The 14,046-nt window shown below is 40.4% G+C and overlaps 1 protein-coding gene across 1 annotated transcript in view; it reads left to right on the top strand.

Annotated features, from left to right (window-relative positions):
- The window catches only part of GLIS3 (GLIS family zinc finger 3), a 529,924-nt gene that overhangs the window by 347,768 nt on the left and 168,110 nt on the right, over positions 1–14,046 (top strand). The window contains exons 5-6 of the mRNA XM_082243469.1: positions 1,681–1,842; positions 6,685–6,795. Coding sequence (XP_082099595.1) covers positions 1,681–1,842; positions 6,685–6,795 — 273 coding nt within the window. The remainder of the gene's footprint in view (positions 1–1,680; positions 1,843–6,684; positions 6,796–14,046) is intronic.

Raw genomic sequence — 14,046 nt, 5'->3', positions numbered from 1 at the left:
TTATGGCAATATACAGTACACGACACTGAATTATTTCTGTCAGAAAGCATTCTGACACCACTATTAACTGAGATTTTTAGCAGCCCCCCAAAAAAAGAACCTCAGCATTGTCTGCAATTGCAGATTAACACAACTTGGAATCTAAAAAAACTAAAGTACTATTGTTGTAAGAAATGGACTAGAGTAGAAATTGTTAAAAAGCCACAGTACAATAAATACAGATGTTTGTAATGTTAAACATTGAAGATTATTTGTTAATGCTGCCTGGCTCTGAAATTAACATAAATATAACCAAGAACAAATGGATACAGACAGTTTCTTCTTTTGCCTATCTTCTTTACTGCCGAGGGACTGATTGGCTGACGGGGACATTCTATTTCTCATGATCAAGAACAATTCTAGCAGTGGAAATCATGTAGGAGGACAAATTACTTTTTTTCTATGTACCAAGTGTTTTAGTCTGGAAACTTGGACAGTCATTTCTAGACAGCTTCCTGAGACATCTGGGGTCATTTGCAAGACATAAAAAATTGAACACACTTTATTTGCTGAAAGGTGTCATACAGAACAAGGTTATTTCCAACCCCAGGGCCATTGTTTCAGGAGACGTATGTGTTTGCCTGAAAAGTAATACCTGGATCTCACAATGCTATAAAAGTTTGCAATCAAAAGTGTCTAAAGGTTAATTTTTGCTCAAAGCTAGAAATCAGATTTGGGGATGCCATCTTGGTAGTCAGTTCTTGCCATTTGTAAGGCTAATAAACAAGCTATGTCAAACAAAGGGCATAACAAGTCGGGCACTGCCATGGGGAACAGGTACCAATGGCAATAATAATAAACAGCATCTATCCCTACACAGAACTGTAATTTCCCAGCAGACATCGGACATGCCCCTCCCCCTCCCTCTCTTTATAGAAAGGGAGCTTGGCTATCTATTTCTTCAAATGATTGTCTTTTGTCACTCAGCTTATCGTGGCAAGGCTATGCATTGCATTAGCCATTGTTCCTTATTTATGACGACAGATCTGTGATACGTGAACTTTGCGAATTCTAGAAATTTGCCATGAACTCATGGCAGCAGCAAACCCAGGCCTTATCCCTAATAATGCCATGTTAACAAAGTTCAGATGTGCCTTTAAGCAATGGCAAATTGGCAATCTCATTAAACAGTATACAGATTTTTCAATTATTATAATTTCAGGTTTGATGTATGAAGAAATAACATGTAGTGGCAAAAATGTTCAACTTTTAGAGCTTTCATAAAAGTCAACACTTTGTATTTTCTCTTTTTGGATAAATACGTAATAGCACTGTCTCTCCACTCATTCTCAATAAGTTTAATAGTAATATATAAATACTTTTATTTTGCTTACATTTCTTTTATTTCTTTGCTTATTATTAAGATATTAGGATAGCTCTGAGAACTTAAGAAATTGCTAAATATTCAACAATTCTCTTCTTGAAAATAACTAAAGGTTGTGTGCTCTTAAACTAAAACTGGCAGGGCAGCTTGTTATTTATAACAGCATTCAGAAAGGTTTAATATCTTGAAATAAGCAAACAGAACTCATTTTTATATGAGTGATGAAACATGAACCAGTAAATAGTGCCCTCCAGTTTGCAAAATACATTACAATCAAAAAGAAAAAAAAATACTCAATATTCTGTTTCTCGTTACAGTTTGAAGGCTGCAAGAAAGCATTCTCTAGGCTTGAAAACCTGAAGATTCACTTACGGAGTCACACAGGAGAAAAACCTTATCTGTGCCAGCATCCTGGCTGTCAAAAGGCCTTCAGTAACTCCAGCGATCGTGCCAAGCATCAAAGGACCCACCTGGATACTGTAAGGAAAGACACATCAAATAATATGCTTGTTCTGCAAGAAAAAGCTCCCATACTGCTGCCAGCTTCCTGAGCTTTTCATGAGCAGTCTTTATGAATAACTGTTTCTCCCTTTCCTCTGTATAGCAGAGGCCATAACACTGACAAATGCAAGGATAGTAATTGAGAACATACCTCAAACTCTCTATGACACATAATTAGTGTAAAATTTCACACATCTAGCTACCAGTTTATTTTTACATCAGCCTGCTTAATAAACTGTGAATAATAGTTATTATCTAGCTAAGTGACCTATGTACAAAAAATACTGTGGCACATAAGGTCTAAAATTTATGGCCAATGCAAAGAGCAGTGATGGTGTGCTACAGTATGTGCAATTGGTGTTTCTATAGCTATAGTAGTCAGGCTTTGGGACAATTGGGACCTGGGTTGGAGAGCAGAGGGTTTGTAAGAAAACCAAAAAGAGGTAACACTGCCATTATTGTTAACAACTATTCACTTCCTGTCCTAGAGACAGAACAGAAAATTACAGAAAATATTTCCAAAGTCAGCATAATTCTCTCCTCGGAATGTCATAGGAACATGTGTCCCTACTGGAGGATTTTCTCTCACCTCTTTCTCTGATGACAACTCAATATATTTGGATTTCCCTTCACTTTCTGTCTCACTGACAGCGTTCACTAGGATAAATAAAGGGTTGAATCTACCCAGTGGGGACACAGACAGCAAACTTGACAGAGGGTCTAAACTTTCCCCACTGTACTAAAAAAATAAAAATAAATAAAAGCATTGCCTTTGCACACACATAAAAGAAATAGGCATATTGCTCTTTGCTTACCTAATACGAAATGAAGACATGTTGTGCCAGTTATATTGGGATGTGGGTAAAAATCCAAGCTAAGATTACTGAAAACCAAAAGTGTATCTAAAGACATTGAATTATTTTTTTCAGAAATATTTTTTTCAGTTTAGGATAGAGTGGTCAAGGGTTAGAACTCCTGTCAAGTTCTTGTTGTTTGTTCTGGTGAACCCTGGAACAACAGGGAAATATTATTCAGATGAAAACCTTCTAGGAGGCAATTTATCTCACTTTGAGGAAATGTCCTTTGCTGAATTGGACACGTTTAGACCCCAGTGCTTGGTTGAGTAATTAAATCATTATTATTTGGAAAACCGAAGTGTTTCAGCTAGGTATAATAAGGCATTTGGGATTAACCTGTGTAAAGTGCTACTAAACCCAATAATATAAAAAAAAATGTTTATCAGCCCCCCCTGCAACTGCCCACAACTTAAGAATAATCTTTTTACATTAAAATACTGCAGCTATATCTGTATACTGCGGTCATGTGATACTCTGCAGGGTCCACCCTAGTCCAGAGTGTTAATGTAGGAGGAGATTTCACTGCCTCTTAAAATCCACTATAGCCTGTGTCCTCATGCTTTTATAGCAGATCATCCATCAATCAAGATGTGACATCCCACCCACTGTGTTCTTTTTTAGTTACTGGGCATGGAGGAGGAGGGAGGGACTGGGCTGTCGTTGAGGATCTGTATACATGCCCACATGTGTGAAGTTAATACCATGTGACCTGAATAGCTCAGCTCAAACCAGGAAGCTTTCTTTACAGCAATAGATACCAAACTGAGCATGTGCAGCTGAACTACACTACTGTGGCTTAACTGGACTTGCCCAGAGTGAACATGCAGGAGGGGGAGGATCTGTGCATACAGGATCACACAGCCTATTTACACAATGCAGAGGATTAATCACTTAAATTACACAGTGAGAACAAGCATGCTATTCTGCATATACATACAGACAGATTTTACTGTTGTGGGTTTCGTAACACTTTAAAAGACAGAGAACTAGTTTAAAAGAGTTGACTAGTGCCATAGAAGCTTTTTTTCTACCAAGCTATATATAACCAATGGCTAGTGAGACTCATTTTTGTAAATATTTTATTATATCTTTTCATGGGACAACACTGAAGAAAAGACACTTTGCTACAATGTAAAGTAGTGAGTGTACATCTTGTATAACAATGTAAATTTGCTGTCCCCTCAAAAATAACTCAACACACAGCCATTAATGTCTAAACCACTGGCAACAAAAGTGAGTACTCCCCTAAATGAAAATGGCCCAAAGTGTCAATATTTTGTGTGGCCACCATTATTTTCCAGCACTGCCTTAACCCTTTTGGGCATGGAGTTCACCAGAGCTTTACAGGTTGCCAATAGAGTCCTCTTCTACTCCTCCATGACGATATCACGGAGCTGGTGGATGTTAGAGACCTTGGGCTCTTCCACCTTCCATTTGAGGATGCCCCACAGATGCTTAATAGGGTTTAGGTCTGGAGAAATGCTTGGCCAGTACATCACCTTTACTCTCAGCTTCTTTAGCAAGGCAGTGGTCACCTTGAAGGTGTGTTTGTGGTCGTTATCATGTTGAAATACTGCCCTTCGGCCCAGTCTCCAAAGGGAGGGGAGCATGCTTCAGTATGTCACAGTACATGTTTGCATTCATGGTTCCCTCAATGAACTGTAGCTCCCCAGTGCCGGCTGCACTCATGCAGCCCCAGATCATGACATTCCCACTACCATGCTTGACTGTAGGCAAGACACTTGTCTTTTCACTCCTCACCTGGTTGCCGCCACACACGCTTGACACCATCTGAACCAAATAAGTTTATCTTGGTCTCATAAGACCACAGGACATGGTTCCAGTAATCCATGTCCTTAGTTTGCTTGTCTTCAGCAAACTGTTTGAGGGCTTTCTTGTCCATCATCTTTAGAAAAAGACAGCCATGCAGACCAATTTAATGCAGTGTGCGGCGTATGATCTGAGCACTGACAGGCTGATCCCCACCCCTTCAGCCTCTGCAGCAATGCTGGCAGCACTCATACGTCTATTTCCCAAAGACAACCTCTGGATATGACGCTGAGAATGTGCACTCAACTTCTTTCATCGACCATGGCAAGGCCTGTTCTGAGTGTAACCCATACTGTTAAATTGCTGTGTGGTCTTGGCCACCATGCTGCAGCTCAGTTTAAGGGCCTTGGCAAACTTCTTATAGCCTAGTCCATGGGTGTCAAACTCAATTTCATTGTGGGCCACATCAGCATTATGGTTGCCCTCAAAGGGCCGGTTATATCTGTAAGATTCGATGTCCAGAGCACCCTACCCCCCCTTATACCCTTACATGAGATGTCAAGAGCCCCCCCACCATCAGAAGTCAACAGTCACCCACCCTTCCTTACATCACAGTGCACCCCCATACCTTGAGCTGCTGGCAGGAAGAAGATGCGGGTGGATCTGGGAAGAAGAAAATGCAGGGTCTGGGGGAGAACCAGAGGAGGGCTGTAGTCAGCTTCCAGAGTCTGCTAAATGCTAAGACCAGGGGAGGGAGAGGCAAGGTGGTGTTGCAGCTGCACAGAGAGGTGCAGGATCTGTAGTAGGAGTTCTGCCTCCTCTCTTCTGCGGACTGCTGAGAATGCTGGTGGGGGGGGGGCAGACAAGCTTTTCTGCAGCTGCACAGAGGAGGGCAGGATCTGGAAAATGTGTTCTGTTCTCTCTGCTGCCGACTACTGAGTCAAGTTGGGGGCAGAGACAAGGGGGGGGGTCCAGCTGCAGGAGAGGTGCGAGGGCCACATGAAATGGCCTGGGGGGGCCGCATTCGGCCCGCGGGCCTTGTGTTTGACACCTGTGGCCTAGGCCATCTTTATGTAGAGCAACAATTTTTTTTTTCAGATCCTCAGAGAGTTCTTTGCCATGAGGTGCCATGTTGAACTTCCAGTGACCAGTATGAGAGAGTGAGAGCGATAACACCAAATTTAACACACCTGCTCCCCATTCACATCTGAGACCTTGTAACACTAAAGAGTCACATGACACCGGGGAGGGAAAAGGGCTAATTGGGCCCAATTTGGACATTTTCACATAGGGGCGTACTCACTTTGGTTGCCAGCGGTTTAGACATTAATGGCTGTGTGTTGAGTTATTTTGAGGGGACAGAAAATTTACACTGTTATACAAGCTGTACATTCACTACTTTACATTGTAGCAAAGTGTCATTTCTTCAGTGTTGTCACTTGAAAAGATATAATAAAATATTTTCAAAAATGTGTGGGGTGTACTCACTTTTGTGAGATACTGCAAATGTCTCTTAGCCTCATTTATTATTGCTTGTGACAGTCTCCCAAAGTCCTGTTGTCTGAATGCTTATTGCATTAAATGTTTCCTGCATGCTTGAAATCTAGAAGAGGTTTCCTAAATTATATCACATTATCCTTCATGTGAATTCCTGGTGTAATTACTGTATTTCTGGTTCATAAGTTAGCCATAGTTTTGAACCTTTTTTACATTACTTTCTACATTATTTGCATGAATTAGATCAAACTCTTAAATATGATCAAAAGGTTATATCTGACACAAACCTAACAATGGATATATTTTCAGATAAGTATTGTGTAAATGATTATGTGTTTTTTTTAGCTATATTACATATTGAAAAATCACTGTCATTCAATAATAATAATATAAAAATAATAATGCCTTGCTGAAATCATAATTTTCTGTCTGCATGCCGCTATGACCTAATTGTTTCACAATCTTTTTTTCTGTGTCTATAGCAGGATTCTGCTCTAACCTTAACCAATGTTTTCTGGATAGTCACTGCTGTTAGACTGCTTCACTAATCTGCTGTATCTGATTTTGCTAATCCTTCCTTGAGCAAATGATTCCTATGCTGTAAGTACCTCTGGGAATGTTCATTGATAACAAATGTGAAAAGAGAGTTACAAGTGAAGTAATGTGATTACCTTACCCTATGCCTTTTTTGTCCAGAAACCCTATGCCTGTCAGATTCCAGGATGCAATAAGCGCTATACAGACCCAAGTTCATTACGAAAGCATGTAAAAGCTCATTCTTCCAAAGACCAGCAGGCCAGGAAAAAGGTAACAATGATACAGCCATATGTCATATGAATGCCATGTAATTAATTGTGCAGAAATGGGCTGTACCCTACAGCAACTAGATTAAGACTGTAATTTTCTAGTACAGTTTATATAAAGTGTCCAGCTGTGAAGTCTCCTAATTGTAAAACCTTGAGACTGTGTACTTTATTGCTGCAGTACTCAAGAGAAAAGCCTGTGTTTCTTGAAAAAGACTGCTATAGCAGGTTTTCTGTATTACTGAGGATGTAATTAATATTCCATGGAGAGTGCACCGCCAAGAGCAGCCATACATGACCCAAACTGTGATAGTAGTTAAACTAATCCAGGCATTCATGGTAAGAATTTGATAATATAGTGGTTAAGGCATGAGTGACACTAGGGGCTTATAGTTACTTTCTCACTTTGATGCAATTTAATGCAACATAACACAACTAAATTGTCATTTAAATGTATCATTATAATCATTTTTGTTAATAATGTACATTTTGTAGTACTTCTAGCATGTTAGGAAGAATATGAGAATGTTTAAATAGCTGTTCTTGTGTCCAATTTCTCCTCCTCCTCCACATGTCATGCCGTCAATAAATAAGTCTTACAAAATACCTCAGCTCTTATAATTAATAATACAATGCAGGTTTTTAGTGCTTTGCTATGTATGAACTGTATGGTTATTCAGCAGGATATAAAAAGAAGGGGGTGGGTATTAACACAAAATGTTCAAAGATGTTATTTCTGGGTTTGCAAATCACATACAGTATCTTTTAATGTAGGAAAATAGGGACAGACTGGATCAGGAGGCAGGGTAGCATCCCCCCCATCCGAAGGCCAAAGTGTATCTTTAGCCAAAATACACTTTAGAGCAGCCTTTTTCAAACAGGGTGTCTTGTGGTTTCTCCAGGGGTTGATGAAACCTGCCATTTAGTTACACAAAACTACAGGTTTTCATTGTACACCATTACAACCTTCTAGCTGACAACCTTCTAATGACCAATGACATCATTCGTTAAAAAGAAGGATGTCAGTTGCCTGCACATCATCCTTGTTTGACCCTCCCTTGCCTCTCTCCATTAGCTTTGGGGTCTCATTAGCTAAGTGATGGCAAAAAGCTGAGGGAGAAAAGAAACATTGGAATACCAGCCAGTACCAGTGCGCAAAAGTGTATTTGCTCTGGAAGAATAAATCACCTCTAATGTTGGGTGTCCTACATGTGTGGATGTTGCTGCATTATGTAAAAATAGTTTTTACATTTTAGAATAGAGCGCCTCAAGACTGTCCATGATTTTGGAGGGTGCCCATAATTTTAAAGGGCGCCTTGACTGAAAAAAGGTTGAGAAACACTGCTTTAGAGTATGTACTCTTTAGTGCTGAGAAGAGGAGGAAACAATTAAAACCCTTGATATTGTCCCATTTAGAAAATGTCTGCTTACTTATTGCCCTGGGAACAGAAGAGATAGGGGTCAATTCACTAAGAGTTAAATAACGGCAAATAAAATGTGGTAAAAAAACGCATGCAGTAAATCAGTTGTGAAAGTTCAGTTCACTAAAAATTTAGCATTAAATAACAGATGCAGATTTTTTTTTCGATTGTTCGGTAACTACCACATTTTCTCATGCAGCAATTTATTGCACATGCTGCTGGTTAAGGGTTGTTTGAAGTAATTTCCCTATACAATTTTTTGTTTTGCAAAAAGACAATTTTTTAAACTAAAATTTTTTACACTAATCTGTATTTGGAGGCATTGAGACTTGAACAACCTTCTCAAATTTATGTCCTCTGATGCTTGGTAATCCAAGTTGTTGTCTTTTCCATGTTAAACTCTGTTTCCTGAAAAAAACTGTTAAACTGTATTGTGCTTCTTTTACTAAATCCATCGTGCCATACATTCATAAACTTTTTTTTTTTTTTTGTAAATGTATGGCCTACTAGAGCTGTTAAAAGTGCTTTTTACTAGATTGCTCTATGTTTTTGGTCCAATTCTGTGCTTCTGCCTATGTTTATATTGTGGGAACTAAAGAAAACTTGACTGTATTTTTTTATAATTTTTTAAAATATGTTTTTTTCTTTTCTGTTCCTATTTAAGTTTACCTTGTTGTAATGGTGTATATTTCCAAAAGTATTTCAGTGGTCACTTCAAGATGTCACCTCTAGCTGGAGTAATTGTCATGGTTGACATACTCCATTATTGCACTTTTGTAAGCAAGGTTTTCTTTAAAAAAAATTATTTAAAAAAAAGGGGGGGGGGGGACCGGCAGCAAATTCAAAAGTGTAAATAAAATAAATGACACGATACAAAGCTGTGATCCTAATGGATTACATTGTATCAAGTCAATTACCTCAGAAATTCACCTACTGACTTTCCAGTTCTTTGTGCCTGGAAAATGGAGAATAACCATGGCGTCAAAAAAGCGCTTTTAGACGACCTGGAAAACAGCTGCAGCGAAACTGAGTTATTTGAAGAACTGATCGAAAGTGATTTGCGGGAGAATTCATCATCCGGTACGGAAAGTGACGACGACAGCGATTAAGCTCAGCGATGTGCGTACTTGGTGCGCTATTGACTGCGTGACAGATCAGGCAGCGCCCCCAAATTCCCATTTAGAGGAGCACTTGGTATAAAAGTTGATATTGTCCGTGACAACCCCTTGGCATTCCTCCAATTATTTTTGACCGATGAGGTTATTGAAAAAATTGTTACCGAGACCAACCGGTACAAAGACCAACAATGCGCTACGCATCGGAGGTTTGCAAGATGCAGAAAGTGGGAACCAGTGACCAAAGATGACCTTTGGAAATTTCTTGGCATGGAGTTCACAAGAGCTTCACAGGTTGCCACTGGAGTCCTCTTCCACTTCTCCATGATGACATCATGGAGCTGGTGGATGTTAGAGACCTTGCGTTCCTCCACCTTCCATTTGAGGATGCTCCACAGATGCTCAATAGAGTTTAGGTCTGGAGACATATTTGGCCAGTACATCACCTTTACCCTCAGCTTCTTTAGCAAGGCAGTGGTCATCTTGGAGGTGTGTTTGGGGTCGTTAAGTTGGAATACTGCCCTGTGGCCCAGTCTCTGAAGGGAGGGGATCATGCTCTGCTTCAGTATGTCACAGTACATGTTGGCATTCATGATTCCCTCAATGAACTGTAGTTCCCCAGTGCCGGCAGCACTCATGCAGCCCCAGACCCTGACACTCCCACCCCCTTCCTTGACTGTAGGCAAGACACACTTGTCTTTGTATTCCTCAACTGGTTGCCGTCACACACGCTTGACACCATCTGAACCAAATAAGTTTATCTTGGCCTCATCAAACCACAGGACAAAGTTCCAGTAATCCATGTCCTTAGTCTTCTTGTCTTCAGCAAACTGTTTGCGGGCCTTCTTGTGCATCATCTTTAGAAGAGGCTTCCTTCTGGGACGACAGCCACGCAGACCAATTTGATGCAGTGTGCGGTGTATGGTCTGAGCACTGACAGGTTGAGCCGCCACCCCTTCAACCTCTGCAGCAATGCTGGCAGCACTCATACGACTATTTCTCAAAGACAACTTCTGGATATGACGCTGAGCACGTACACTCAACTTTTTTGGTCGACCATGGCGAGGCCTGTTCTGAGTGGAACCTGTCCTGTTAAACGGCTATATGGTCCTGACCACCGTGCTGCAGCTCCGTTTTAGTGTCTTGGCAATCTTCTTATAGCCTAGGCCATCTTTATGTAGAGCAACAATTCTTTTTTTCAGATCCTCAGAGAGTTCTTTGCCATGAGTGATAACACCAAATTGAACACCCCTGCTCTCCATTTACACCCAAGACCTTATAACACTAACGAGTAACATGACATCGGGGAGGGAAAATGGCTAATTTGGCCCAATTTGGACATTTTCACTTAGGGGTGTACTCACTTTTGTTGCCAGCAGTTTAGACATTAATGGCTGTGTGTTAAGTTATTTGGTGGGGGCAGCAAATTTACACTGTTATACAAGCTGTACACTCACTTCTTTACATTGTAGCAAAGTGTCATTTTTTCAGTGTTGTCACATGAAAAGATATAATAAAATATTTACAAAAATGTGAGGGGTGTACTCACTTTTGTGAGATACTGTAAGTATCTGCCTGTCCTGTGAGGACACCATCACTCAACTACATTTACATAAATGTAGCCTCAAGTCTGCAGGGAAACTCCCTGGTATTTTACTGTTGTCTGCAGACTATATCAATTTTAAAGTGAGAGGACCACTATAGTACCACATCCTAAATATGTATATATAGATAAAGGAAAATAGAAATTAATTGGATTTTACTGGTACAGAAGAGACCATGCTTAAAAAAAACTATCACAAACTTTATTACATGAATCATTAACCACTTTACCACCGGAGGATTTTCCTGCTAAAAGACCAGGGGTTATTTTGCGATTTTTTACTGCGTGACTTTAACGGACAATCGCGCGGTCGTGCGACGCTGTACCTAAACGAATTTCACGTCCTTTTTTTCCCACAAACAGAGCTTTCTTTTGGTGGTATTTGATCACCTGTGCGATTTTTTGATCACGCGCTATAAACAAAAAAAGAGCGTAATTTTTGCAAAAACAACAATATTTTTCACTTTTTTTTATATGAAATTCCCCCAAAAAAAAATGTAAAAATCAAAATTTTTTAAAATTTTCGGCCAATTTGTTTTACGCTACCTATGTTTGGTAAAAAAAATCGCAAAAAGCGTATTTTGATTGGTTTGCGCAAAAGTTATCGCGTTTACTAACAAAGGGAAAGATTTTTGTCATTTTTGGTGTTTTTTTTTTTAACGAGTAATGGCGGCGATCTGCGATTTTTTTTGCGGTACTGCGACATTGCGGCGGACAGATCGGACCCTTGACTGACATTTTTGACACTTTTGGGGGTACCAGTGACATTACTGCAGTAATCAGTGCTATATATATGCACTGTTACTGCAAAAATGACACTGGCAGGGAAGGGGTTAACAGTATTGGACAGGGAGGGGTTAAGTGTGTCCTAGGGGCGTGATTCTAACTGTGTAGGGACAGGTCTACTAGTGTAAAAACAAAGATCAACAGTTCTACATAGTAGAACTGTTTGATCTTCACTTTTACACAGGGAGAACTGACAGGTGGCTTGTTTACACAAGCCGCTCTGTCTTTCTCCCGCTGTAGCGGCGATCGTAGTGTGACCGGCGGACATCGGGTCCGCCAGTCACACTCCCGCACTCCTCCGTGAACGAGCCTCGGCGGGCGCGCGCCTCGGCGGGCGCGCGCCCGCCCGCTATTGGCTCTGGAAGGAGTGACAGGCGAGCGACGTAGACCTACGTCACTCTGCCTGGCCGGGGCCGACTGCCGCAGTAAATATACTGTGCGCAGTCGGCAAGCGGTTAAAGTCCAAGCTGGATCAACCATGAACCTAAAATTAACATATAAGCTATCTTAAGTTTCTTCCCCCTCGTACATAGCAATAGATACCACTATGTATGAGGAGGTACTAACTTAAAGTGTAGAACTATATGCAAAAATGTTTTTGTTTTATTTTGGATAGAGCAAGAGTTAAAACCCCGTCCAGATTTTTTTCCGCCATCTGTGTTCCATTGCGGAGATTTCCCTTAGCTTCCAGTCCCATAGCCAAGCAGAAAGTAGGAGGAAATCCCTGAAAAATAAGGAAATTCCTTGGGGACACTCAGGTCACCAGAATGAGTGTCCCTACTGGAAGGTTTCCTCTCTATTACTGTTCTGGAGACAACCCTAAATTTGGGATTTTTCTTTTCACTGATATTGGTAAACAGGACAAATAGAGAGTGAATCTCCCTAAAGGGGGCACAGACAGTAATTAGACTGCATTTACTCCTCTGTGTTTTGAATCGCAGACAGATTTGGCGCGATTCTGTCCCCGATTTCAAACCGACAAGCTGTGAATGACAAATCACAGAACGCGCCAGACCTGCACCTTGATTTTAGGTGTGGTTTAAATGAATGGCATCTCAAATGTGCATTTTGCGATTTGTCATTCACACCTTGGCGCTTTGAAATTGCGGGCAGAATCTCAGGGAATCTTTCCGCGATTTGAAACACAGAGGTATAAATGCAGTCTAGGGCCTGACAGGTGTTCAAATCCCTCTCCACTCTATCCAATACTAAAAAAAAAAAAAATGTCCTTTTACCTATACTTTTAATTAGCTTATATGCTAATTTTAGTTAGGATCATGGTTAATTGAATTTGGATTTTAATAACTTATGTAATATAGTCTGTGATAATTTTTTCCCTGTGTGTGTTCTCAAGCTGATATATTTTAGCATCAAATGGTTAAATATTTGACTCCTCAGTCCAGAGCACCAGCAGCCATTTTTCTGCATCCAAGTCTTTGCGCTTTTGTGCATCATTTGGCTTTATTTCCATGTCGAAGGAAGTTAGCTTGATGTTTTTCTTGTCTTCTTTACCCAGTTTCTGTTGCCAGCCATTGCATTGCCAGCCCTCAGCTTTGCCAGTTTCTGTAGATGAGCTTTGTCAGCATATCACGGCTTGGTCAGCAAAAAACAGTTGTCTGCCACAAAACTTCTGCTACGGAAGAGTCTTGCTGATGCAAGATGACCATTTTGTGTCTTATTAATATGCAGTTGCTGGTATTTGGTATGGAGTTTGATTTGAAGGTTAAAGTGGTGTTAAACCCAAAATCAAAAATCTGATATATTGCAGCTTACCAATCATTACATGTCGTGGCTACATTGGTTTTCTTTTCTTAGGCTTTTTTTTCACCTCATGTTCACCTGGTGATCTGGCCTGTAATATTCCTCCTGTATAACAGTGCCTCTACTTTGAATAAGGGAGCACAGCAGGCAGCAGCATTGTCAGTCTAGGGGGAGGGGAGTGTTAGATGCACTAGCAGATTTGAATACACTAACAAATTGAAACCAAACTTCAGCTCACACTTTATAAGCAATTACAGCAAATAGTTTTCTATCTTTTAAGATAAAGTTATTGGGAAATGTGAGAGGGGCAACAGGATTTTCCTTGGTACCATCAAGGACATTACATTTGATTTTATCATTACAAATAACGTCACAGAAAAAAGCTTTTCACTAAAAAAGACATATGGATACAAATTCCCTCTTATATGGCTGTACAACAACCTTGAAGGCAGTGCCAACCCCCCCTAAGTGATGTTAATCCATTATAGAGGTGTGCATATAGTCAGCCAGTCTTGACATGTTTCACGAAAACCTGCTACTTCAGGAGTATAATGAGGGAGCAAAGTTCT

This window comes from Pelophylax lessonae (genome assembly GCF_965119305.1).
Source record: "Pelophylax lessonae genome assembly, chromosome: 1".
In the NCBI taxonomy this organism is placed as follows: Eukaryota; Metazoa; Chordata; class Amphibia; order Anura; family Ranidae; genus Pelophylax; species Pelophylax lessonae.
Note: the sequence above shows the minus strand (reverse complement) of the source record. Positions and strands in the feature narration are given on the sequence as shown.